The sequence below is a fragment of the Amyelois transitella genome, chromosome 4 (genome assembly GCF_032362555.1).
Source record: "Amyelois transitella isolate CPQ chromosome 4, ilAmyTran1.1, whole genome shotgun sequence".
Taxonomy (NCBI): Eukaryota; Metazoa; Arthropoda; class Insecta; order Lepidoptera; family Pyralidae; genus Amyelois; species Amyelois transitella.
In genome coordinates, this window is record NC_083507.1 from 9,420,189 (window position 1) to 9,445,539 (window position 25,351).

The 25,351-nt window shown below is 35.2% G+C and overlaps 1 protein-coding gene across 1 annotated transcript in view; it reads right to left on the reverse strand.

The window, feature by feature from the left end:
* Positions 1–19,976, reverse strand: part of LOC106139277 (division abnormally delayed protein) — a 78,782-nt gene extending 58,806 nt beyond the window's left edge. The window contains exon 1 of the mRNA XM_060954628.1: positions 19,707–19,976. Within this exon, the coding sequence (XP_060810611.1) occupies positions 19,707–19,848 (142 nt within the window). The 5' untranslated portion in view covers positions 19,849–19,976. The remainder of the gene's footprint in view (positions 1–19,706) is intronic.
* Between the last annotated feature and the right edge of the window lie 5,375 nt (positions 19,977–25,351).

Consider the following 25,351-nt stretch of genomic DNA (forward strand, 5'->3'; position numbering starts at 1 on the left):
TGGTCATTTCGAATAATTTCATTACTTACCAAAAGATCTTTTAACTATAAAAACAAATATATCTCAATAGTTTCACAGTAAACATGCGTCAGAACCAGAATTGTCGCTTTGTGACACTGAACATATATATGTAGAAGCCGTCACATACAGCAGGCCGAGTTCTCGAGCTCTCGATATGTCTGTCAATACCAGCCAGACTTAAATGTGTCACTGATTCTTATCGCCAATTTAATTTATAATTTAAGTATTTTATTTTAACAAAAGAATGACTGACAACCTGTCACTATCTGATCTCATTATCAATACCATTTATGAGAATAACAGACACAAAGTTTAACTCAGAAATCCTCTATCGTACACTAGATATTTCATTTCATTAAATTGTTGTAGCTATAAATTTTTCATAATTTCTGGCTGTTGACTGTGGCCCAATTTTCCAACGTGATGTCAAGCCAAAACGGATATTGACTTCATAATTTTATTCGTATGTTTCGCAACATCCGCGATCATAGCACAGCGTTTGTTGTTTTGTTGCCGTAATATATTCACCTCGCGAAGCATTTAAGACGTATAAAAAGATGTGGAGACAAAAACTATTTTTAGACCGGCTCGAGGTGCATTCCATGCGATTGTGTTACCTTTTGATTTTATATCACTGTTTCGCTCTACTTCATTCCGTAAGATAATCTTAAAGTCTTAGGTAATAGTATTTCTGTTTCTTGCGAAATGACTAAAAAAACTAGTCAGCACGTCATACAAGCACTGACAATAAAGTAGGTAGTAGGTATGTATTGAGCACGGGCGGCGGAGATTATAAATGTAGGTAGAATTCGTAAACAAATACTAAGTTTCCCAATTATTTTCAAAATAAATGTTCGATTTTATAAAATGAGAAGGTATAATTATTAATGGCCAGTATTATTAACACTTTATTAATATAGTAGGAAATCGCTCTCGGCGGCCGTCGCGTCGCATCGTTTACGCTTGAGTCTCTATTATTGTCATTATCGACGATAAATAAACATAGCTGGCTACAGATAATAATACGTCAGCGATTTTATAGCTGGCCTTCTGGCCAATGTCCGTGGAAATGATAGGCGATTATTATGTAAGTAATTACGAGACAATTATATTGTTAAATAGAAACATTTTCATTTATTATACTTTCAGTCTTTTGAAAATAATGCTAGATTCAAGTGTTAATTTGCATTAAGAACTTACCTTTATAAGTATAATTCGATAACAGTACCATTCTGATGCACGGTAAAATGTAAAAAAAAATTACGAGTGATCGTATTGCATTGTACTCACAATTATATCATAAAAATGTTTACCATTTCTGTTCAACCATAAAACAACAGTACCTACTTAGGTAATATAACCACTTCATAAAATGGTGTCACAAGTAGCGCCGCAGATAATATTTAACTTGACACTTGTCTCTGGGCGACCGCTTCCGAAATATACAAACATTTGTTGGACAAGCATAATGATATGGCAAGTAAAACTAGATACGAAACGTTCATAAGCACAATGGAATAAACATTTTTTTTAAATACTCATAAGTTATTTCGCATTGGGTACGTTCTAGTAATAGGTCGCAACTAAAGAGTACATACCTTAAACCGGGTTAGAAATGGGAATGTATGATCAAAATATACAAGACCCATTTAAAAAAGAATATATTTATGAAGTTACAAAGGTACGGTATGATACATAAAACGCTTTTACCACTTCAAAAAATGTTGAAGCCCGCATTTAGTGATCAATCCATATAAGGAAAACTGTGTTGGCGCATAAAGTACGCGTAATCCCCAGATCACGATAGTATGTGACAGACACGTGTATTAAGAAAAAACCGCGAATTAGCTGCTTATATCATTTTTTTCAACTGAACCATATTACCAAGACACAAGAGTTTAATTTACAGTAAAGTAGCAGTAACAAAACGTGGGCGGACTAAGGCAAATAGCTTCAATATTCAATGCATGATTTAAAATAGATTAGTTAGGAGTAAGACACATATTGAGTTATATTTATCTGATCCTAAATTATAAATTAAATGCTGTGGTAATCCACCTCGTTCTAACATATTAAATTCATATTGGCTTTACGATTATGTTTTAAAATGACGAGCCAGTCAAAAAATAAGTATCTATTAAACTATGTAAGGAAAAAGGTTTTGATTGTAATTAAAATTTTCAAACTTATAATCATCGTAATCGCAAAGTCAAAATAAATGAGGACTTGTTTTATTTTAAATTTTGTTTTATATTTTCACTCAAAGTTGAAATACCAATTACAGTTTAACAATTAACGGTCACAATAATTAAGCAGTAGCCAAGTTTGTTACCAGCATGTTGATAAACTTTTTAACGACCAAGCGCCAGCCGCTCTTAACCCTGCAATTTAAGAGCGGGTACTTGATAAGAAGTCAATAAGAAGTTATGCCACAGAATATTAATATCGTATTTATGTATGCAACTTAATAATTTAATGTGTCCACGCACATTTATAATTGTAAGTTAAAAATCAATTTATTTAGAATAAACACAAAAGCGAAGACTACATTCTAAATTAAATAAATTTATGAATAGTTTCTGCTACAGAAAAATATTAAATACATAACACGGAAATATTATTTCTTTAAGGTCTGGTAGCGATTTATATGTTATTAAGAGTCAAATGAAACATATTTTATACACATGTGGTGTATCTATGTGGAAAAAAACGTATGTAGTTCTTTATTAAATTTTGTTAGATCGTTTAACGCACATGGACTATTATGATATACTTAATTGGACGAATAATTATGTGTGTATGAAAAATATGTATGTGATTACAAATGAGCCATCGCTTTACATATAAACGTTAGATATTATTATTTTAAATAAAGCTAAGTTCCTGTTTTAAATGTTAGAAACAGCAGATGAATACACGATAAATTATACTGCAGTCTGATGTGTAAATTAAAAAAGTGAAATGTAAGCTAAAAAATATTTTTTACGATTAAATTTCCCAGTTATAATCCAATCGCCATAATCCTGAATATTTGTACAAGTCATGTAATGGACAAACCTTAAGACTTGTCTGCATTCTTTGTTATTACGTACCCCTCTCTTTACAATACTTATAACTCAATTTTATTATGGTTAAGTACTTACAAATACCGTATACCCGTGTATTGTATGTAAGTAAGTAGAGGCAGACAGCGCCACGGTATCAGCTATTCCAGTCCGCCCACACTCGCCTTGTCGACTTTTCCTATCACAACCTCTCTCTAGAACCACAAATTACGCGGTAACATTAACTTTAACACTTAGAGGTGGAATTTAATTACATTTCTAATTGATTTTCGTCACGTTTATAAATTGATTTGAATTAAGTTACAGTTAGTAGATCGAGATTAACATTTATACAAAACTATTAAATGCGTGAGCAAAGTGGTTTGGTTTAACGATCAATATATAATTATACGCTTTCTTTTCTTTTAGATAATAACTTTATTTGATGACTGTATGAGTTTGCAAATTTATAAAAGATTCTATAAATAATAATTTTTATGACTTCGCTATACTGATTATTTTTTCGACAGCATTCTACTTGGGGTGGACAAAGATTTAGCGCTACAGATTTACATTATTTGTGTTATTATAGCCCGTGCGAAAGCTTTAATTATAGTAACAAATTTTATGTTTTCAAGTGGAAAACTTATCAGTCGTTATCTACATCGCTTTAATCAACTACAGGTGAACGACACGGATGTGTTCTTTCCGCAATTAAACTTATTCCCTATCTTCTTTCTGTATCGTGCTTGTTTGAAAACGAGCAAAATTAGCATCGTGGTAGGTTAACTTCATCGCTTAGATCTGAATAATATGCAAAACCCCAATAGACACAGGATGAACGCCATAACAGATATCAAATTAAATGAAAATATATTTAATCTACTAATTTACATGTTATATACATTTTTATTAGCTTTTTTTAATTGTTTTTAGAATCTGTATGGATCTGATAAGGTATAATTCATCTCTTCTGATTATATCGATTGAAGCGGGTTTAGCACCGAAGTGCTAAGAACGTTAAATTAATAGTGTTAATTTCTAAGAGATTAGGAGACTTGGAAATTTGTATCTACGTAAAACGGGCGAGGGACTTTTTGAAATAGGGATGTACTGATTTCCATGAAATAATCAGAGCATTTATGATATAAGTATTGAGTATAAAAACTTCATACAGAACTTTTTCGAAGTCATAGTGTTATCCAAATCAAATCTAATTTATTTATTGCTCTAACTATCAAAATGTCTAATCGCATCAAACAAAGCGACCAGTGTTGTATGATCAACTACCATTTATCTAGAGTACATCTATCATGCACTCGACACCTATGCCCGGCCCGAGATGGCACCAACCGAATCCAGTATGGACGTGTCAATTTTACTAATGAGATTTGTCCTCCCTTTGAAGGCGCCGCGCCGTGGGACCGGAGCGCCGGCCTGCTAGACGGACTCGCCGGACATAGGGTTGCCAAATGTTACAATGGGATTCCCCAGAAATTCGGAAAGTGAAATGGGAAATAAATTTGTAGATGAAATGTTTGCCTTTTGCGGTGACACAGGTATTATAGTATGCCTTTAATGTATGCCATGTTTTTTTTTAATATCATTTAATATTTCAACGGAAATAATGGGGCCGAGTTGATATTTTACTTTTGGTTTTACAAGAGCGTAATTAGGAATGTCGCATAATGATAGCGAAAAATGGAAATTGTATTTAAAGATTGTCATACCAGGAGGCAAAAGTCTTGCGGAATTTAATGCAATTTTTTCACATTGTTTTCCGACAACTTCACAACCGAGAAAGCTCAACACAAACATTTTCCCAAATTTTGAAGTAGAGTCTGGCAACCCTCGTCTGACCGGACCGTCCGACACTGATTGATATTGATAGCGGAAAACTGTCTAGTGTCGATCGGATACGGGTGTAACCGCGCCCTAGATTGATACCACAGAGCAAAGAACAAGCCGGAGAACAGAACAGGGTTGGTTGTGATTGATACCATACAAGAAGGTACACACCGCACAAGGCGAGGTTTTTTAAAAGAGTAATTAATAGGTTAGGTACTCTGTAGTAATAAAGTAAATTCAATAGGTTAGGTACTCTGGGATTAGAACTACAGAGCAATGAACAGACGGAAGGCAAGGTTCTTCAATATCCTGAAATTGGTAAACGGAGCAAAAGGCAGCAATGCAGATTCGTACCACAAACCAAAGGAAGGGTGGTTTTTAACTGTCTGATTAATACCACAGAGCAAGGCAGATGACAGAAATTTAGGCGGGGTATTTTAGTTCTGTGTGATTGATACCATGACGGTCACTTCCTTGCGAGCCGGGAACCAAATCAAATTGACCGACCATTTATAGGATTTGCCTTGCTATCTGACCATGATTAATTTGTATTTGGTTTGAAATAGGTTTTCATTTAGAGTAAATATTTTAGGAAAAATTATTTACCTTAAAAATTATATACCGTATCTGTTAATATAAACGTTCTTAAGTACATATACATGCTCCGTTTTTTTTTTAAATTTAATTATAATGGCTTCGGTCGCGTTAGAAATTATTTAACGTTTGTTGGATTTTTAATCGATTACGATCCCTAATCCTGATCTTAGCTGTATCCTTTATGTTTTTTATTTTTATCCATCAGATCCATTACGTAAATACCGACTAATGTGTATTATTTAAATGTAAGTGATTTAATTGTAGTTTAATTTAGTTTACTGTTAATTGCGACACAAAGAATGATTCACATCACATGTAGTGTACATAAACATTTTAATTTTTTAAGAGAAACGAATTTGGGTGATGCGAATAAAGTATGCAGGGATCGCAGCAAGCAGAAAGATGTAGTCTCTGCCTACCCCTTCGGGAAAGAGGCGTCATTTTAGTTATGTGTAACCATTTCACTACATGACATCAAGTGATGACTGTAACAAGACAGTGGGTAGTGTCCGGGCGAGCCTGTCAAAGCTAGCATCATTACACGGTCGACAGCAGCAAGAGAAATCGCTAACAATTCCCGTCTGTCTGTTTGTCTGTGCGGCCGCTACTCCGCGACATCTGTCGATGTTCAGACGCCTCATTAGCATTGCAAGTCGTGCTTGACGGCACACATTCAATATTTTGTGTGAGACCAAAATTGACTTGGGATTCCGGAACTAGCGACTGATCGTTAGTGGTTTGCGACTAGTCGCATCAACCGATAAAATCAATAAACGATAAAATTTATAATAATTCCGTCGTGCTCGCCAGCTAGGATAGGATCACTTCATCTTTATTTGATGGATATCGACTAAAGTATCTGATGGATATCGACTAAAATCTTTATCTGATGGATATCGACTAAAATCGACTAAGGGAAAGGTTAATAAACTTTGGTTATCACTTTTAGGCAATGGGTTAGCAAACTGTTATTCTTTAATTCTCAATAACCCTAAAATCTGAAGAAGAGATGGAGTAGTCATATACGATGGAAAACTTTAATAAACCCTAATATGACTTTGTAAAAAGGTATTTTTAACATTGTGAGAGTCTATAAAGATGGAATGTTTGCATCGCTTTCAGTTCAATTACGACACTGGTCACCGTCTTCGATGGAGCGGAACTTCGCCAGACCAAAAAAGCAAAGAGCTAAAACAACTTCCATCGTCACCGCTTTAAAGTTCCGAAAATCTTTGGCGATAACGACTTGTATGCGACGGAAAAAGTTATCTCTACTGGTTCACTATTTTAACAAAACACTTCGAAACTTTCTTGTTATGAAAATCTTCATGGAAAGTTTAAAAGTTAAGACAGACATTCAAGCGTTGCCAAAGCTTTTCACACATGCAAAATGGCTATCTCGTATACCGACAGAAACTTAAAACTTACGTAATAAAGATTTACAGCCAAAAGCTTGAAATGTAAACGGGAACGTAATGAAAGCGATAAACATTTACAGACTTACTGTTTCAGCTCTTGCATCTGTGTCAATTGTGAAGCGATACTTAAGAAAGACGTACCTGAAATAAAAACAAATGTTTATTATAATTTATTACATTTTAACATTCACATTTCACAACTTAACATGACTAAATGTACGCTGTTAAATAAACTAATATTTATGCAAAACTGTGCAACGGAACGTATTGAAAAACGAATAGTGTTGATCACTTCACTTCTTATTAAAAAAACCGTTCCGAATAGCATTCCTTCAATGTGGAATATCATTTCTCGGAGTTTCGAGTTGCAACGAATAGGTACTAAGTACTTGTAATGCAGATACTATGCAGATACAGTATTGTGCATTCGGTACACTACGCGCTAGTTGCACTCACGTATTTACGATTGCACGTATGCCAAATGGTGAATATAATTGTATATTGTACGTATGCAGTGATGAAATCTTACGTTGTTCGATGCTATCTTACCAATACCTGGCATTTGAAGATTTATCTCAGAGGTTTTAGATTGTGACGCCTTTGTAGGTGTAGTTTGCGGTGAACTTTGGTAATTAGTATTTAACTTCATAAATATTGTGTTGTAACTTGTGAATACTAGATACATGTATCAAAATAATATAAAGAGACATAGGGTAATACATAATAGGGTACAAATAATGATGTTCAGCAACCCACTTTAAGTACTAAATTAAATCGTATTACTCTTTTAAGTAGAAGTTTTAAATAGTTTAAATAGAAGTAAAAAACACAACATATTCAATATCGCACATTATTAACGGACTACTACGGTAAATACTTACTATCATGAAAACAATTCAAAATCCGTAATCTCTCTGGGAAGGGAAATTATCGGGATTTTCGTGCGGAGCGGTGGGCGTACCCTAGTAATTTTGACAGACACATACTTATTACTCTTATTATTTCTTATTTCCTTTGTAGATATCAGATATACCAGGGTTCATTATAAACAGGCACTACCGAGTCGCATGGCCAGAGAAGTGATCGGCACGAGATATTAGTGATAGTATCAGATGACTGACATTTCGCAGCGCGCCTGTCAACGGCCACGCTCCAATTTGCATGCCATGTGACCTATGTGTTCGTAACATATGTGCATATGTTACATACTTGCATTAATTGTTATATTGACAGTGTCGGTGTAAATAGGAAATAGTATAGATGTACATTAATAGTGGGGTTCTCCTTTTACGCGGCGATGGGCTAGCGACCTGCCTGTCAGTATAATGCATATAACAGTTATTGAGTAACTAAACAACATCTTAAATAATAGTTTGTAAGTTAATGGTGATAAAATACACAACGCAAACGCCTGCTAAGAAGTGCAGTGCCTACAATAACTACAAGATATTTTATGAATCTATGAAAATGATAAGAAAATCTTAAAAAATACTGTAATAGATAAATGGTCGTGTTTAAATACAGTTTTACTTCTAAAGAAAATTGAAAAAAAAACCTAGGTATTCTGTACTCTCATTATTTTGCGTCTGTCTGCTTGAAACTAATTCTACACAATGTCCGCATTAGGCAACCCGTTTTAATATGTATAACAGGGCTTATTGATTTAAGCGAACATTGCCATTGTGTTGAAGACAATGTCGGTACCCTTGTCTGAGCACTTTAGACCTAAAATAATCCTTTACAACATTATTAAATTGAACACGGGGAATGATTTCGTAGAAATTTCATAGTCTTATTTTAAAAACCTTTTAAAGGAAAGTTAACTACTTGGCGTCGGTAGCTGAAATCCATAGCATGCATATTCCTTAGGAGTACATGATAATTTCCAATAGAGATGCCATTTTGTAATCCTTAACAGTGCAATTGTAGACGTTTTCAAAGGGCAAATGGTCACAATTATTCAAGCTAAATGTAGGTTATGCAGATTCTAGTCATCTTCTAAACACAATATTAGCTTAAAATAAGAAGATTCCGAGGTATTTGCAAAAGTTTTGCACTGAATTTCTTCAAAGAAAGTTTATAAATGTATAATTTGAACGCAAAAAATTTCATACAATATCAATTGTTATTGCCATCGTTACTGTAACTCTTATTGATTTGCTTACTCTGATACTTATTATATCTTATAGTTGCGACTTGCGGCTACGGACACTGCGGACATGTGATGAGCGATGACGTCATACATCTGCTAAATATATTCCATTCAGCTCGGTAAGCGCTGAAACGTGGCTGAAACGAACTGGACTTAATAGTTTAATAACATAGATCACGTCTTTATCCTTTACAGGGTACACAGCTAAAAGTCTCAAGAAGATTTGAAGGCCACGTTCAGCTCTACATTTCACGTAATTTTATCCAATAATTTTGCAACACAGTCACACTAACACTCATACACAACTTATATAAACTACCTACAAACGTCGTCTAGTTGTTTTAGATAATTCTAAGTACCTTTCCACTACTTTATCTATCAATACTGTCACACTTAATTTTGTATCACCCTTTAGTTTATGTATTTTATATGTATCATATATATTGAATGGCAAAGCCTCCTCCACACTAGGTTTCACTGAAAATCAGCGCATTGTGTAACGTCATCATATACATACATATGCTGTATGTACGTATATGTATTTAATTACAATATATTTGTCTCCGATTGTAGTACATAGCATAAAAGACATTAAACTTAATTGTAGAACTGACAACAGGTAATCTTTGCCAGGATGTGTGATAATGTACATATATAAGAAGCCAGATAGTCAGAACAGTGGGCATACACCTCAGGTAAATTATAGATCATTTTATAGAACTTTATCAAAATTTGGGGAACGGTGAATGGCAGAGCAAAGCTGTGAGGAAAGTATAATGAAAGATTTTGCCAAAAAAAATCATGCAAAAGGGATTTTAATGATGTGTCTCGTGCAAGTCTCAATTTGTGAAAGTTACATTATTCGAAACTGCATCCGAGCTGTTTATGGAAACTTGCCAGTTCCCCGTTTGACATACAAAACGTAAGAATAAAATTAAGCTGTACCAAGAAACGCTCTCGGATTTCGCTGCACTGCGATGGGCCGAATTTTCAAGTTTATTTTTAGTTATTACTAATTTTGGAAAACACGTAAAAGCCTGGACACCATTTCGTGTTCGTCTTGCATCGTGAACTGACTAAGATAGAGCCCAAGACCTTAAGAGGCAAGGTCATAACCACCGCAGATAACAACTGTAGTCAGATTTATTGCTGTGAAAGTTTAGGCGTTTGAATCGTAGTACTACATACTGTACTACAGAATAAGGGGTCTTTGTTAAAAATGTATAAAGGTTACAAATATCATCTTTCCTTTAAAGTTTCCTCTCAGGAGGAATCTCTATTCCCTCTTTAAACAGCATCCAGAAGTGGGTATGTCGGGTTATTACACAAAGCGAATCCCGTATGACCTTTCTGATCCTGGAAGAAATATACACATCCACAAGAAAGATATAAAGTTATTCCATTCTTAAGTGCCGGGAACCACACGGCATGTTGTAGGTAATTGGTAACTGGCTTAAAGATTTACTAAGCCTGGCGCTGGGTAGATATGACGTACTGCTAAGAGGCAATTTACCGGTTGATTAGATTAATTCAATTTCTCTGTGACACAGAAATGGCCCTCTTCCTGCCGACCCGCCGTTGCTCGTTAACGATAAGAATTCGAACACGAGGGAAATACGCTCAGTGTAACAAGTTCAATGCCATTATTCATGCATGCTATGAAATTAAAGATCCAATCATTAATATTGCGGCAATATTACCTGGGTTAAGGACCTATGTATGTGATTTTTACAGAATTCTGAGATTTTACTAAGATTGTGGGTCCGCTTCACGTCGTTTCTCTGTCTACCTTAACTGGTTCTTGACAAAAACATTAATTTTCTTTCAATTCTATAACTGTTTATTATTTACCATACTTACATCACTAACATTGGATTCCTGCAGTATATTCACACCTCAATTCCGTATTTCTATATACTTAACACAATTAATGTTTTAAACAAAAGCATTTCATTTCCGGATGAGCGTTCAAATTTCCTTTAGTACCTACTTAATAAAATAATTTCTGGAGCCATCAATTTCAATTTGAGTGAAATATTATCTCACCTAACATAACGCAATGGCAGGCCTTTATCCCTCTTCTGAGTTGCCTTCCTTTCTGCCACATTAATAATTCATGCTTGAAAATCACGATTTGGCAACGCGGCTCTAAAAGGTTTTATTATAGCTCTACGTCAGATGAATAACATTTTCACAGCTGAATCTGAAGCCTTGAGCATAATCTGATCATATGCAGGCCTCAGAATATTGCATTCATTCATATGAATTCAGTGAATCCAAAGTACCGCTTCTTTTCACTTGACTGAATTTTTATAAAACCAATGTTTCCAAAATCACTGCCGAGCAATACAGTAAAAATTCGTACAAATTAAACTGAAAAATTCGTACAGAAAGGACATTGGCACCTTTGTTTTATTATGGTATACAAATGTAAAATACTTCACGAGTATAATGATTTTTCAATATTTACAGGAATCAAAAAAATATATTTTTGTATGTAATAATTAATTTAAATTCAATAACAAACTTTACTATTTAAAAAGTATCAAACTTTAAATTTGCATGTGACTAGAATCACCCCGATCCTAAATCGTATTGTTGCTAAATTGTAAATGACGTGGTTTCATAATGGTTGCTTTGAAAATTTCAAAACGTGACAACAAGACCATCAACATTTGAGACTTTAACGATACCCGACGGTTCTTTTTAACCATAAAACTCTTGGGGATATTTTGCGAAAGTAAAAGGGAGTCTTTGAACCACCTCTACGACTCAGTTTTAGTCATAACAGGTAGAGATGACAACTAAATAGCACAACAAAGACGGTAAACGCATTATATTATATTTTGTGACGTTATTATTATATGGCTTACAAATTAGTGCATTGTTGGTTGGTAACAATTCAAATTCCTTAAATTTGTACTAGAAATTAATAACACAAAACATTTGTATGTTTGTAATGAACAAACTGAGAAACTAGACCTATTTAGATGAAATTTTTAGAAATTGAATAAACCTTACTTACTTGGGTACCATTATCTCTCGTGCACAAGTTCCGTACCAACATCACGTTTGTTACTTTCTTAAATTTTTAATTTTTTTTCTTGTGGTTTCCTGCACCTTAGAATAGAATCATATCTTTCCTATGGATGTCGTAAAAGGCGACAGGGTTAGGCTTAAAAATTGAGGATTCCTCTTGAAGGCAATGGGCTAGTCACTATTTGAATTTCAACATAAAGATGGCTTTACGATGGAATTGTACAACCAACAGAGCCAACAGTCTTGAAGAAACTGAAACGCCACGTTGTTGTATGGTCAGCAACGGGATATAGACGTGATTATATGTATGATTTTAATATTTTATTTTCTACCTGTTTATTAAAATCGACCAAAAATTGCTTTAAAATTGAAAAAAAGAGATGGAGTGGTTCTAATAATTATATACATTATATTATCTATACAATTTTAAAACTGAAAGCTATAGATTTCACCTGTCTGTGTATGCTAACATGAAGCCATATTGATTAATAACTGTATTAATGGCAAGACAATGATAAACAGGTGGTTGTGGAATGGGCGGTGACCCAAACAGTATCGTTTCCACCCGGGAAACCCTCGGGCTTCGGATCAGATTACTGCGGCCCTGGCTGGCGCGTTCCTCTTGCATCTCGATACTAGTGTACTATCCCAACGAACATTATGAATGCGGAAGTGTGTTTGTTGCCTTTTCACAGTTAAACCACTGAACTGTTACGAAACATTGGCACAACTAGAAGTTATTTGCAAAAGGACTTGGGCTAATTAAAACATAACGCGGGTTAAGCTGAAGGCGAAAGCTAATAATTTATATACTGTATTAGGAGAAGTAATTCGGGTATCGTAAGGGCCTATTATTCTGTCGATCTAGTGTTAAAATTTGACTACAGTACTTTTTACAGATAATTTAGAAATATTACAATTAATGCTGTAATAAAAAGCAAAAAATAACCTCGAATTGCCGACTGAAATATACTAGCAGAGAAACCCCACTTCAGATAACCACCAATTATAGGAAATATCTAAATTGTAGCAAAGGGAAGAAACCCAGTGACTCAGAAGGCTTCTGTCAAATGTGGCTCGGCCTGTATATTAACCCTCCTTCAGCCATCGATCCGCCTTCGAATAGTTTTGGCTGAATCCCCAAAACGGGCTTATCATTCACCACAATGCTAAACATTTGTTATACAAGGTTACTGGTACTTACCAAACCCGAAAATTTTAACCTACTTGCTCTGAGCAAGTTCCCACAGAACAACTTTTCCTAGCCCCATGGCCAACCCCGAAGTCGCGTTAAACAAAGTCAGCTAGGCAATACAATTTTCCGCGGTAAGTAATTAATTTCATATGTTACAGCTGATTTTCGCGAATTCGGTCTCGACCCCATAGGAAAAGTTGTTCAGTATGATGATTTGAGCATGTAAATAATTGAATATGCGTTTTATACCCAGTTTACCATTTACACTACACTGCTTTCTTTTTAATACATAATATAACATATATGTGCCTATTTTTTACCAACTCAGACCAAAGATCAAAGGTTCATCGTTCATCCATGATTCGCTGTCTAAGCCCGCTATTAGAGTTAGGTAAATTTTAATTGAACTGTAACTTTTAATTTAAAAAATTTTATGTTATCACGTCTTATCCTGGATTTGCTCCATTTTGTTAGTACAAACTCTAGAAAAAACATGGAGTCGAATACATTACGAAGATTAAATCATATTTTTTTACCTATTATAAAATATAGAAATGATCATTTGGACAGGTCTGAAATACGCGTTGGAGTTGGAGCGTACAAAACGTTGCTATGGGCTCATACAGAGGAGCAAAAAATAATAGAATTCAATATCTCCGGCCGATGTACGCGTTATAAATCTCACAGGCTGGCATGATGATACAATGTCTTTAGATGCCATTTTAATGTCTCGGGATTATCACACTCGGTGTGAATTGCACCAATTAACTACGTACGAGTATATCTTTAAACAAACCGTAGGTAACAAGCTGTCAAATCTTCGGTAAAACAAAATTGGTGTTGCATATATGTATATTTGTTCGAATATCAATAAACGGATGAAAATAAGTCATTTGACTTCTCATTGTTTATCTATTTTACATACCAAGTAAGCTATTTCAACAAATTTCACTTTATAAAATAAATACTTCTTAAACAAAAACTTCCAAGTCCATGAGTCTGAAATTATTAAATTTAAGCCTCTTCAAAGTTGTTTTCTTTATGGACCCAATCGAAATATCTACGTGACTGGCAATACATTAAAAATGTCAACTCATATGTGTTTCTAAAGGTATCACATGAATAATGCAGGCGTTGACTATAATTAACAGAACATCTTTTTATGACAATGCTATATCATTTTATATCATAATATTTCATTAACATAAACAATCCACGTCATTCATCTTACATATTTTGAGTTTAAATACAATAAATAATCTGCACCAAAAGTTATTAATACTTTTGGTTATATTTGAAAATTATGGGAATGCAGCCCATATCTATTTGAATTTCAATTCTATCATAAAACCATTACAGCTAAACGTGGCCTTTTAGTTAAGTTTCAGTAAGTAAGACGACTGTGTCAATCATTTCACAAAATTTGTACTACTTTCCTCACTATACTCCAATTTCCTCAAAAGACAAAACAATATCTTTGGCATTGAACGATTATTCCTTTGCCTACCTCAACTGTCGTACTTATAGAATGCAGTTGGTACACAGTCGAACCCACGATAACCCGAGCAGCCGCAGATACCAAACGTGGCAACACGAATAATTAGCGCAAGCCCTTATCTCTGTTAATTAATTCCACTGTATTCTAGATCGGTGAGGTGTTGAAAATTATCGTTGTTGTTACCCTGGATTAAAAAGGGGTGTTATGTAAGTTGACGTGTCTACCTGTGCGTCTTTATTATGACGTTTATATAAATAATGAAAATTGCTTTCATAGCAGATACGTCAAGATTTATACGGTCTTACTAAAAGATCATTACTTCCATACGCCCGCGGCTCCGACTGCGTAAAAAGTGAAAACATTTAATTTTTCTTTCCGCGGGAATTTCGGCTAATCCTTTCTTAGTGCACTTCTAGACTTTAAAAGGAACCCAGATTCCAATTTTTAATCTCTCTCTTTAAATCGACATGTCATATACATATCTTTTTCAAAAGTAATTAATTTTGATTTAATGGGTACCTATCTTCAAAATTAATTATCATTTAATGCATACGTCCAAAATCATAGCTTGTATACACACTTAAGAAAATCAGAATATATAACAGTAGCAAGAGAACTAACTTTATTAACTAGCCCACATGGGAACCATTCCAAATAGTCTTAATGAAGTTTCAAAAATTAGCGATCTAATCGGTCGTTTTAACTATAACGTAAGCCATTAAAGATAAGGCTTTGAATGAGGGCAGTTTTAACGCAATAACTTAGAAAAAAATAAATAACTTCCCCATGAATAGCAATAAGGCTTCCCCCACAGGAAGTGCTTTACTTAAGCGACCATTAGACACAACTTCCTTTGTTATTGCTATTTTAACGTGTTTTTGTAACGTTTTTCATATTTTTTCTTTACATAAAAACAACTATATCAAATAGAAACGAGACACGTTTAAAAACCAATAGATAACCAGAATTATAGAAATGTGGCTTTTACGAGCTTAAGTCGCGATGCGATAAATATGACAACTCTAATGAATACTCCGTTTATCTTCAGTACATATTTTAGTGACTAAAATATTAACGACATAATCGAACGTGGCAGTATTCAAGTTTCAGAAGCGATTCAGATAAAAAATAAAGTGTTGTTACGCTGGAGATAAGCAGTGCCACCCTTGTCGATAATAAACACTTCGCAACTAACAAGCGTTTGTCAAAACGCATAAACAGAACGAGTGTAAGGTCCGGTACCTGCGGGCAGGTAGTGTCGGCGCCCACAATGGCATTCCGAGCATCCGAAATGAATCAAAATTCGGTCCTGCACCAACTCCGGTGACTAAGATCCGTCTGATAAATTACAATAATAATGGCCACATCTATTGTTATTATTAGGGGATGATTTCATTAGGCCATGCGCCCACGCAGGTGTAGCGTTGTACCATTTACCGTTATCTGTCAAACAATGATTAGTTATCCACCTGTAATTGGACAGTGAAAACGATAACATAAATTGTTATAGAATAAGATTTGTAAGAAAGATAGGACGCAACCACAAAATTTATTTATGCTTCAACGCAGACCATATAAAGAATATCTGTAAATGTCATTTATGGACAGGTCAAACGTGTTTATTAGAGTGCGCCAACGAGTCCTCTCTACTAAAACGACTGGTTCCATTATTTGTATGGAGCGGCGACCTCCCGCGCCGACGGGAACAATGAAAGTGAGAGAGGGCAGGAATGCGTGCGGGGCGGGGGCGGGACGCGGGGGGGACGCCTGGTTCCCGGTTCCCAGGCGAGGAATGCCAGCACAAGCAACAAAGCCTACCCGCCGCCATTCACCCCGCGCTCCGCCCCCCTCACCCCTGTAGGAGTACCAACTCGTAATTTTTCGTGACTTTTCCCCTAAGTAGCTATTACGGCTGCATGGATCGAAACCGATACAAAACCAATGTTCGGTATTTGAAAATCGTCGCGTGCCACATTTCGGGCTTCATTTGATTTTTGGCAATGGCTTATAAATTCTGGCTAAATGTCCGCCCTCGCATTACGTCGTCTGTAGTACTTATTCTTTAGTGTACTAAAATGCTCATAATGTTGCATGAAAATAACATCATGAGTCGACTTGAGACTTGATTATAATAAGTGTTATTGTTTCATTCATGCGAGCTCTCGGTTCAGGGCCGGTGTCATATCACAGTACAATCAAACAACTGACTCTGCATTCCATTTTAAATGAGCTAATAAGAAATAACGTTCGCTTTTTGCTAAATATCTTTGTTACATTGTAAATGTTAGGATTTAGGTGTAAATATTTTTTATAATAATAAAAAAAAACAATTGAATTGTGACTTTTTATGTCATACAATTTGGGTGAGGTTCCAGTGGGTATAGCAGGCAGTGTTTACAAGTAATCGGCAGAAGTTCCTTACGAATAATATGAGTGAGAGCTATTATCATGATTATTTATTCATCTTTGATTTCAAAGAGCAAATTTTTAAAACCAAATTTCCCACCAGCCAACCCAACAGTTTCTCGAGATTCATGTGAAAAAAGTTCGACTATCGACCATTCAATCTTTATAGGACTAACTCCAAACTCCTGAGCGTCCGTGAGGACTGCAACTGAATAATAAAGGCGTACAGAAGATATCACTTTACCAGACAGAGAGGCGATAACAGCAAGACCAGTTCCAAATAAATACAGTAGAGACGCCAAAAAAATTTACAATATATTACTAAAGCGCAAATTGTGGAAGTAAATAACGTAGAACAAAAAATACATTCAGTATAAGTTCATCGACTCTTAGTTTTTATTCGAATAGGTGTCTGTCATCGACCAATAGTCATGCCAATAGAAGCCGATTAATGGGAAGTTTCATTACTAATTGCAGCAAATCGATCATCTGAGTTTTATTGTCTGTCGTTTAATAGTTCCGACTGAATATCACTTATCGATTTATCTAATTTACCGCTAGAATCTTGATGAACAAAGAAATTGATTCGTTGTGATTGTCAATCTTTTGCGCGAGTTATACAGTAGGTTTATTTTCTTTTTATTTAAAAGTTTACTGGTCTAATGTAGTAAATAAAAATAATCTTTATTTTTTTTTATTTGACAGATTCGTCTTTGGAATTATGTATAATGATAAGTGTAGGCCATAGGAAAAACAAATTTTACAATTGATTCACAGTACCGGTCGCGTATCGTGAATATAGTTGATTAGGAACTTTGAACCAAATCAAATTAATTCATTCTTATAATCTGTTAGGGCGAAGATCGATGGATTCTTTTGAAGAGTAGCGACAAAGCTTAATTAAAGTTTAACGATGTCTACTCGGACCTAACCGATAGCTTTTTATATCGCTGTTCAAAGTAATTTCTTTACTAAGACAGCTACGATTACTTGATTAAAATGTTAATGAACAACTCCTCAGGGGGACGAGACCGCCTGTCTACTACAAATGATTCTTATCAAAATATATTTCTTAACGACTTTATAAGAAAAATAATTTTCTGTGTTGTTTTTAATAGGTATTTATTAATACTTAATAAATAACAAACCAAAACTTTTACAACCCGAAAAAATCATTCATCTTCATTCCAATTCACGCCATTTATTTGCTATGATACCTATTATAAGATTACGATGCTGTTGTCTTTTGTTAGTTCTAGGATTAATCATAATCTGAAATTTACGACTTGTTAAGCTGTGTCTAGCAAAAAATTCTTGTTGAAAGTAAATTTATTGTATAATCTCTGTGATCTCACAAAGACGATGATATTTTTATGATATATATGACAATGTTTCCCCCGTAGTGTATTTTAACCGCATTTATCATCACTCTTTCTTTTCTTTGCTTCTCTTGAGTCTTAGAAGATTATTCTTGATTATAATCATATGCCTGATTATATCCCTAACATCAACATCATAAACATGTTAGGTACGGATTTTTTTTCTCTTGATAAGCTTTTTCTATTGTCTTTTTTATTTGCCGTTTTCAAAATACTTTTCACTTTATTTTATCTAGGCCTTCTTTTACGGTTCCCCTTACAGTTGATACGATATTAAATGCCTTAAGTTCATGAAACCATAGATTAGCACAATAATAGGTTTATTGATAATTTCGGCCTAACCAAATCTTAATACCTACCTAGTCTATGACCAAAGAGAACTCGACATTTAAAACTAAACATTTGACATTTGACAGCGCGCTGTTCTAATTTTGAATTGTGCATAGAGTAATGCACGATACAGAGTTTAAAATAACGCTATTTAAATCTAATGTCACGTGCTAAAGTACCACTTGTAAGATTTGCATCCGATATTGGTCTGAACTGTTTAACCAGCTGTGAGGAAATCGGAGACGCCAGCTGAGCGGCGCGTGCGGCACTCGACACCATCAATATGTACCTATTAACTAAAGGCACATGCAGATACCTTCGTGTGTAGACACAAGAGGTTGGTAGAACTAGGTCTTCCTCAAAATATATAAGTCCCTACATATATAGTCCAGTCCCTTTTGCCTAGTCTAACTATTTACGATGTTTTCAAACTTAAATACTAACCCAGGTAATTTGGTAAAAACAAAACTCTGTTTGGTATAGTTTCTTTCAAAATTCTCACTCAGTGGCGCCTTAAAAAATATCAACCGACTGCAACGAACACCCACACAACTGTTGTATTTTCAGGAATTCTTAAAATTGATAATAGTAAATTGCCCGTGTAAACTGGAACAAAACATGTAAATATAAATTTCTACTTTCAACTTGAACAATTTCCAGTTAAATAGCTAGTTAAACAAAATAAATACGTGTAGGTTCATAATTGAAACTCTGCATAGAGTCAAGAGGCACTTCATTCGCTATCATCACTTTTTATGAGTTTACATTAAAATCTGCACCTGGTTGGCCGCTATCATCAGCTGATGCATTATGTCTTGCAAAGAATTCCCTCGAGTTGGCGCAAGATGCCGGAGATACAGCGGCGGCGGCTGCGGATCCTGCACACGCCGCCACCGTGAAGATCACCACAAAACACCTCATGTTCACAAAGGGCACACAAAAAAATTAGTTTTCAAATTTCGAACACGTTGATTTTATTTTATCACTCGCGGGCGCGCGTTCGTCTTCAATGCCGTCGAGCGAGACACGTGCACCCTCATCGGTGCGCCTTCCCGGACTGGTCACAGTGTGCGACGGTCGGCGACCGCTGCAAATCGCCACACAATAAATTATCAACAGAAATAAACGCCTTAATGATACATAGTTTTTCAGCAGTTTTAGCGCTGAAGAGCAGGTTTTATTTGATTTGTTGCCGCATGTAAATGACGTAATAGCCGAGAGTTTAAACTCCGCCGCCCGTCATTATTGCGATTGGATACGATACCAATCACAATCGCACGGTGCTTAAGAATATTCGATGAGCTTTTGATATGTCATTATCTGAAGAGAAAAAAGAATTTGATATTCTACTTGGTTTTGCCCACTTTTTGTCGGATTTAGCGAAATAAAGTGTCTTAATTGGTTTGTATTGGAATATCCGTGACATCATAGCGAGCGGAGGACCCGTGTAATTTTTTGGTTAATTAATGTTTGTATTGTGTATGGATTGTATGTGTGCTAGTGTGTATGTATGTCCCAGACTAGCGTGTGCCGCAGGGCGTTGCGCGCGCACCTATCGAGCGTCATCGGCACTCAGCTGTCTCAGACGAGTAGCGACAACAAAACAACATACACGTTACATACCGCGATTACTATCACATCTGTCATTACTTTAACAGCACATACGAACAGATAAACTGTAGACGAGATGTAAATACTCATTCTATTTATGCCTATCGCTTGCTTAACCTTGTGGCAAGTTGTTGCTGATTAATGAGCTAAAAGCCAAAATGGTGACAAAATTTAATTTGAAATCCATCAGTTTCGAAAAAATTATAATAATATTTTATGATAATAGAATAATACATCAGAGGTATTATACAAAAGAAAAAAAAACATAATCCTGCTATCAAAATTATTATCACACAGTAAAACAAACACGCAGGAATTATTTTACTTATCGAATAACATTATGTGCTTACATAGGAAAGAAAATAAAATAAAGTCTTATTAAAATTTACTGTATAAAATGGAACCTTTACGTGCAACTTCTCCCATCCTTCAATGCTTCGAAGCTCATAAAAGTTATAATATCGCTCATAAAATTAATCAATGGGTAACAATCCGAAACATCTTTTAGCTACAGAACACGAGCAGCATACAAAGTGGCGTTTCTTTTTCCTATCATAAAATCATAGAAGACACTGCCATACATTATATACTACAAAAAAAAAACAACCCGATATGTAAAAACAGAAGTTAGGTTAGGTAGTTATTGTTGTAAATAAATAACCATAATCCCTTTAGCTTCCATGCTGGTTTAATAGCGAAGAAAAATCATGTGTGCCAGCTGCTTCTCTTACCGTGCAAGTCAAGGTCAATAAAGGGAAAGGCTTAGGTTACTATTTGAATTAATTGGATCATTAAGCAATACAGGACTGTTTGGCTCTGACGAAAGTGTAAGGGATATAAGTATACCTATATATCAAAAAGTACCTATGTATTTTAGATAAATTGATTGATTGGGAAGATAAGACGCTAGAAAGTACCATGCTCATTTTTCGCAAGAAAAAAGAGAATATTCATAGCATACCTACGAAATATTTTTCTTATACATTTATAGCCAAATACTGAACCATAGATTCCGCGCCGTGAAAAAGAACTCCGAGGTTTTTTTTTACGGCGCGGCAAAATAATCGTCCGATGATGAATGTCGTATAAATGCCATATTTTTAATTTATCACCACAGATAATCCAGGTAGGCCTTATTGAGCCTCTCACACCAAGGCTCGCTTTTGTTAGTTCTACACTGGCGGCTGTGGGAGCGTGTGGTGTGGGGCAGGAGCGACCAGCGATCATGTATGTCTAAGGTTACATGACGACATCCGCATCTTCAGCAAAAATCATTAGAGCGACCATCGATTATATCTTAAGCCCAACATTCTGGTTATTGAAAGGTCACTTACAGTTTTAATTTGATGATGACACTTATATTCATCATCACATACATCATACATCATCACTTATGTTCATTATTTCACTCATGTTGAAGAGGGTCATGAGTTTAAAACTGCCACTGTCATCCAAAATTTAATGTTTAATATCCATATCAACTCTGTCGATTAACTTACTTGCATCCTCACTTAGGGCTTACTGAGTATTGAGGATACTACTAATAAGTACTATTCCGTGTAGAGATACCAAAACTAACTGAAAGCCAAATGCGGAAAAGGGAAAAAAATACTATAACCTGATTTAATTTGTATAAGAAATAATGATATCAGATGTAACGAATTATCTTTTAATTACCTTAAAATAGAGGTATGCGCTTCGCAATACTATCGTATATCATGCCTCAGAACATTTGATACAAACCCGCTAACAGCTCAAGGCGGTGCCAACCCCTAATTTATGTCCGCGGTCCCACCATCCAGGCACTACGGGCTATGAATGTTGCCAGCAATAAAACGGACGTCTCATTTATTATTGACAAAGATTTCTCGCTGAAAAAAAACCATTGAAAGTAGCTAACGGAAGGCGCCAGGTTCTATTTCATTATATTTATCTACAATGAAGCCACTTTGGCGGTCGGCTGCATGTTTTTCACAATATAAATAATAAAGGACAGGAAATTATAGTGAATTCGGTGCATGAGCGCGATTCAAAGGGAGATGCGCTCGTTTATGTCTATTGTAAGTAAAGTGCGCCCGCGCATTCCTCAAACCATCACCTTTATTGCAGGCTTGTTTTTGTGCGTCCCATTCATTGATTGAAATTTAGAAATTATGTATTTTTTAATGAACGAAATTTTTTGTTGTATTGAAAATGTATTTAATTGTAATATATTTCAATTTTAGCTCTACTAAATCTTAAGTAGAAACAGACAAATCATTTAAAACGTTTTAATACATAACTTAATAAAATTTGGTTAAAAAGAAAATAATACCACATTGTCTAAAGCCAATTTATTGTTTTAAGCCATTATAATTTAATAATGAAATGGCTCACAGTAATTGAAGCCTATTATAGAGCGTCAACCAGAAACAGTAAAAGTTCCACTTAAGCAAACAAAGCATTGTAAAAAAATTGCAAGGAAACAAACTTTACGTTGTAAACAAATTTAATAATACAAACAATAGCTTGCAAGCAGGCCCGACACGTCTAGTCCTGTCAGTACCGGTACCGACCGAAACTGACTCACGCGCAGCACAAAACAACAATATATCGCACAATACAGCCGATGCCGTGAAAAATCTCCACAAATAAAACAGGCTTTGTATTGCCGCCGTACGGTTTATCGTATAAATATGTATATTAACAGTAGGGTATCCAGATCAATCATATGATTTCAGTCTCCATGCGTAAAACTCATGCACGATAAACGCTTTCATGTGTCGATAGAGGTGAGATGACTATAGGATTTTATTTATTTACTTTCTTACATCTACCATTACAGACTTAATCTAATGCGATTGTGTATAATCAATTATAACATATTATCCCTAATGCTACCCTTGTGAATTCACTCAAACTGCAATTGAACAAATCTATCTCATTCGATATGAGATTGAGTGTGCGTATTGCGCGCGTCAGTGGAGCCTTCCGCAAGAGATCAAACTCAATCAAATAAACTTATGTCTACCGTAAGGGAGGAAAGACGTGATATACGTGTACGTGATTGCAAGAAATCATTGCCGTTGCCGTACCTATACCTACAAATTTCCGAAAAGAATAAGAAGATGAAATTTATTAAATTTTATAAACATTAGGAGAAAACGTGGAAAGGTTCTGTAATTTTTTTACACGTGACGTATACTGCCATTGTATAACAAATTTACTATATAAATACGGGAACTATCCGGAAATTTTCAGACTTATGGTAACCCTAATTAGGAGAAGTTAGGGGCGTCCGTGCTACGTCATCCATTCCTGGGTCACTTTTCAGAAGATATTTAAACTTAGAAGAATGACACGGATGTTTTAAGAATAAGAGATTAGTTGCATCAATGCTGTAGGTGGTTAAACTTTTTTGTTAACTTTTAATTTATAACGAGACTTCCTTCACCCTTTAACCTTTTTAAGTAATTGGTTGTCGAAAAAAATTATATGTTTTACTTATTATCTACAAATAACCGTGGTCTACTACAGTATAATTGATTATGATATTAAACCCTTCATTAAATCTACCACTATTTGTACGGAAGTTACTTATATACTTGTGATTAATTTTATTAATATTCTGGGTTTCCATCCAATTAAAAAACACGTCATCGCAATATCTCAAAAAGACAAACCAAAATCCTTTCGCACACGAGTATAATCCTGTCGGTAATAAGCGAAGATGTAAGTCTGTCTGTAACTTTGTAATCCGCCGAGGATTGAAGTTGCCGCACCGACTAACAAACTACAAACACTTAGCGACTTGTTATCTCAGTTTAGTTACCTAAGCGCAGGAACTCTATGTATGGAACTAAGATTTTGTCGTTTTTAGAGAGCTGAGAACGTAACCGAACTTACGCCTGGAAGACGATAAAAAAGTAAAAATTTACAAAGTGTAAGACGTAAGTGATTCCTTGCTTCTCGAATGCGTGTCACTCTGGAGTCAACATTTTTATTAAACTCCAGACATTTCAAAGGCGAATTGTTTTTAAATCTGTACATACAATCACGTCTTTATCCCTTACGGGATAGACAGAGCCAGCTGACTCGAAAAAGACTTAAACACCACGTTCAGCGGTATGGCTTAATGATATAATTGAGATTTAAATATTTACAGGTGCTTGCCCAATGCCTCAAAGTTAACTAGCCTCAATTGACTTTTAAAATATGTATACACGGGAAGAGAAGCAGCTGACGCATACTATGTTTTTTTTGCTAAAGGCGTTAAAAAAAAAGCGATTGTGTAAGTAAATACCGAATATCAAAAGCATTACAATAATGGCGTTTCTCCGCACCGTCCTCTCGATGCTAATGAAGCGAGCCCTACCTGGCCGCATTCTCACCCGCCCAAACCGTCTCATATCAATTAATCATCCATAACGCAGACAATACTATCCTTTTCAATGAAATAATGACCCGTATTATGAAATATTGGGCGTTTCGCAGCCTCAATGAAACCTGCTGAGTGTACGCAGTCTAACTTGATTGGAATTTTTATGATCATTTGTGTATAGAAGTTTATAGTACATACTTGTAAGTCGGCATCATGTGGCGTACACATACTTTGCCTCCAGGCCCCGTATTTTGGCACGCGCGACGCCGTGTTTACCGCGCGATAAACTATCGCTGTCCCGTTTGACGTTATAATAGCGATAGTTCTCGAGCGATAAAAACGGCGTCGCGTGTGCTATGCTAGGAGGCAGTTTTTATACCTACAAAAATTAAAATAATAAGCGTTCATAATTCCTTACGTCGGCAAAATTTTCTTTTTATTATTATTTTATTA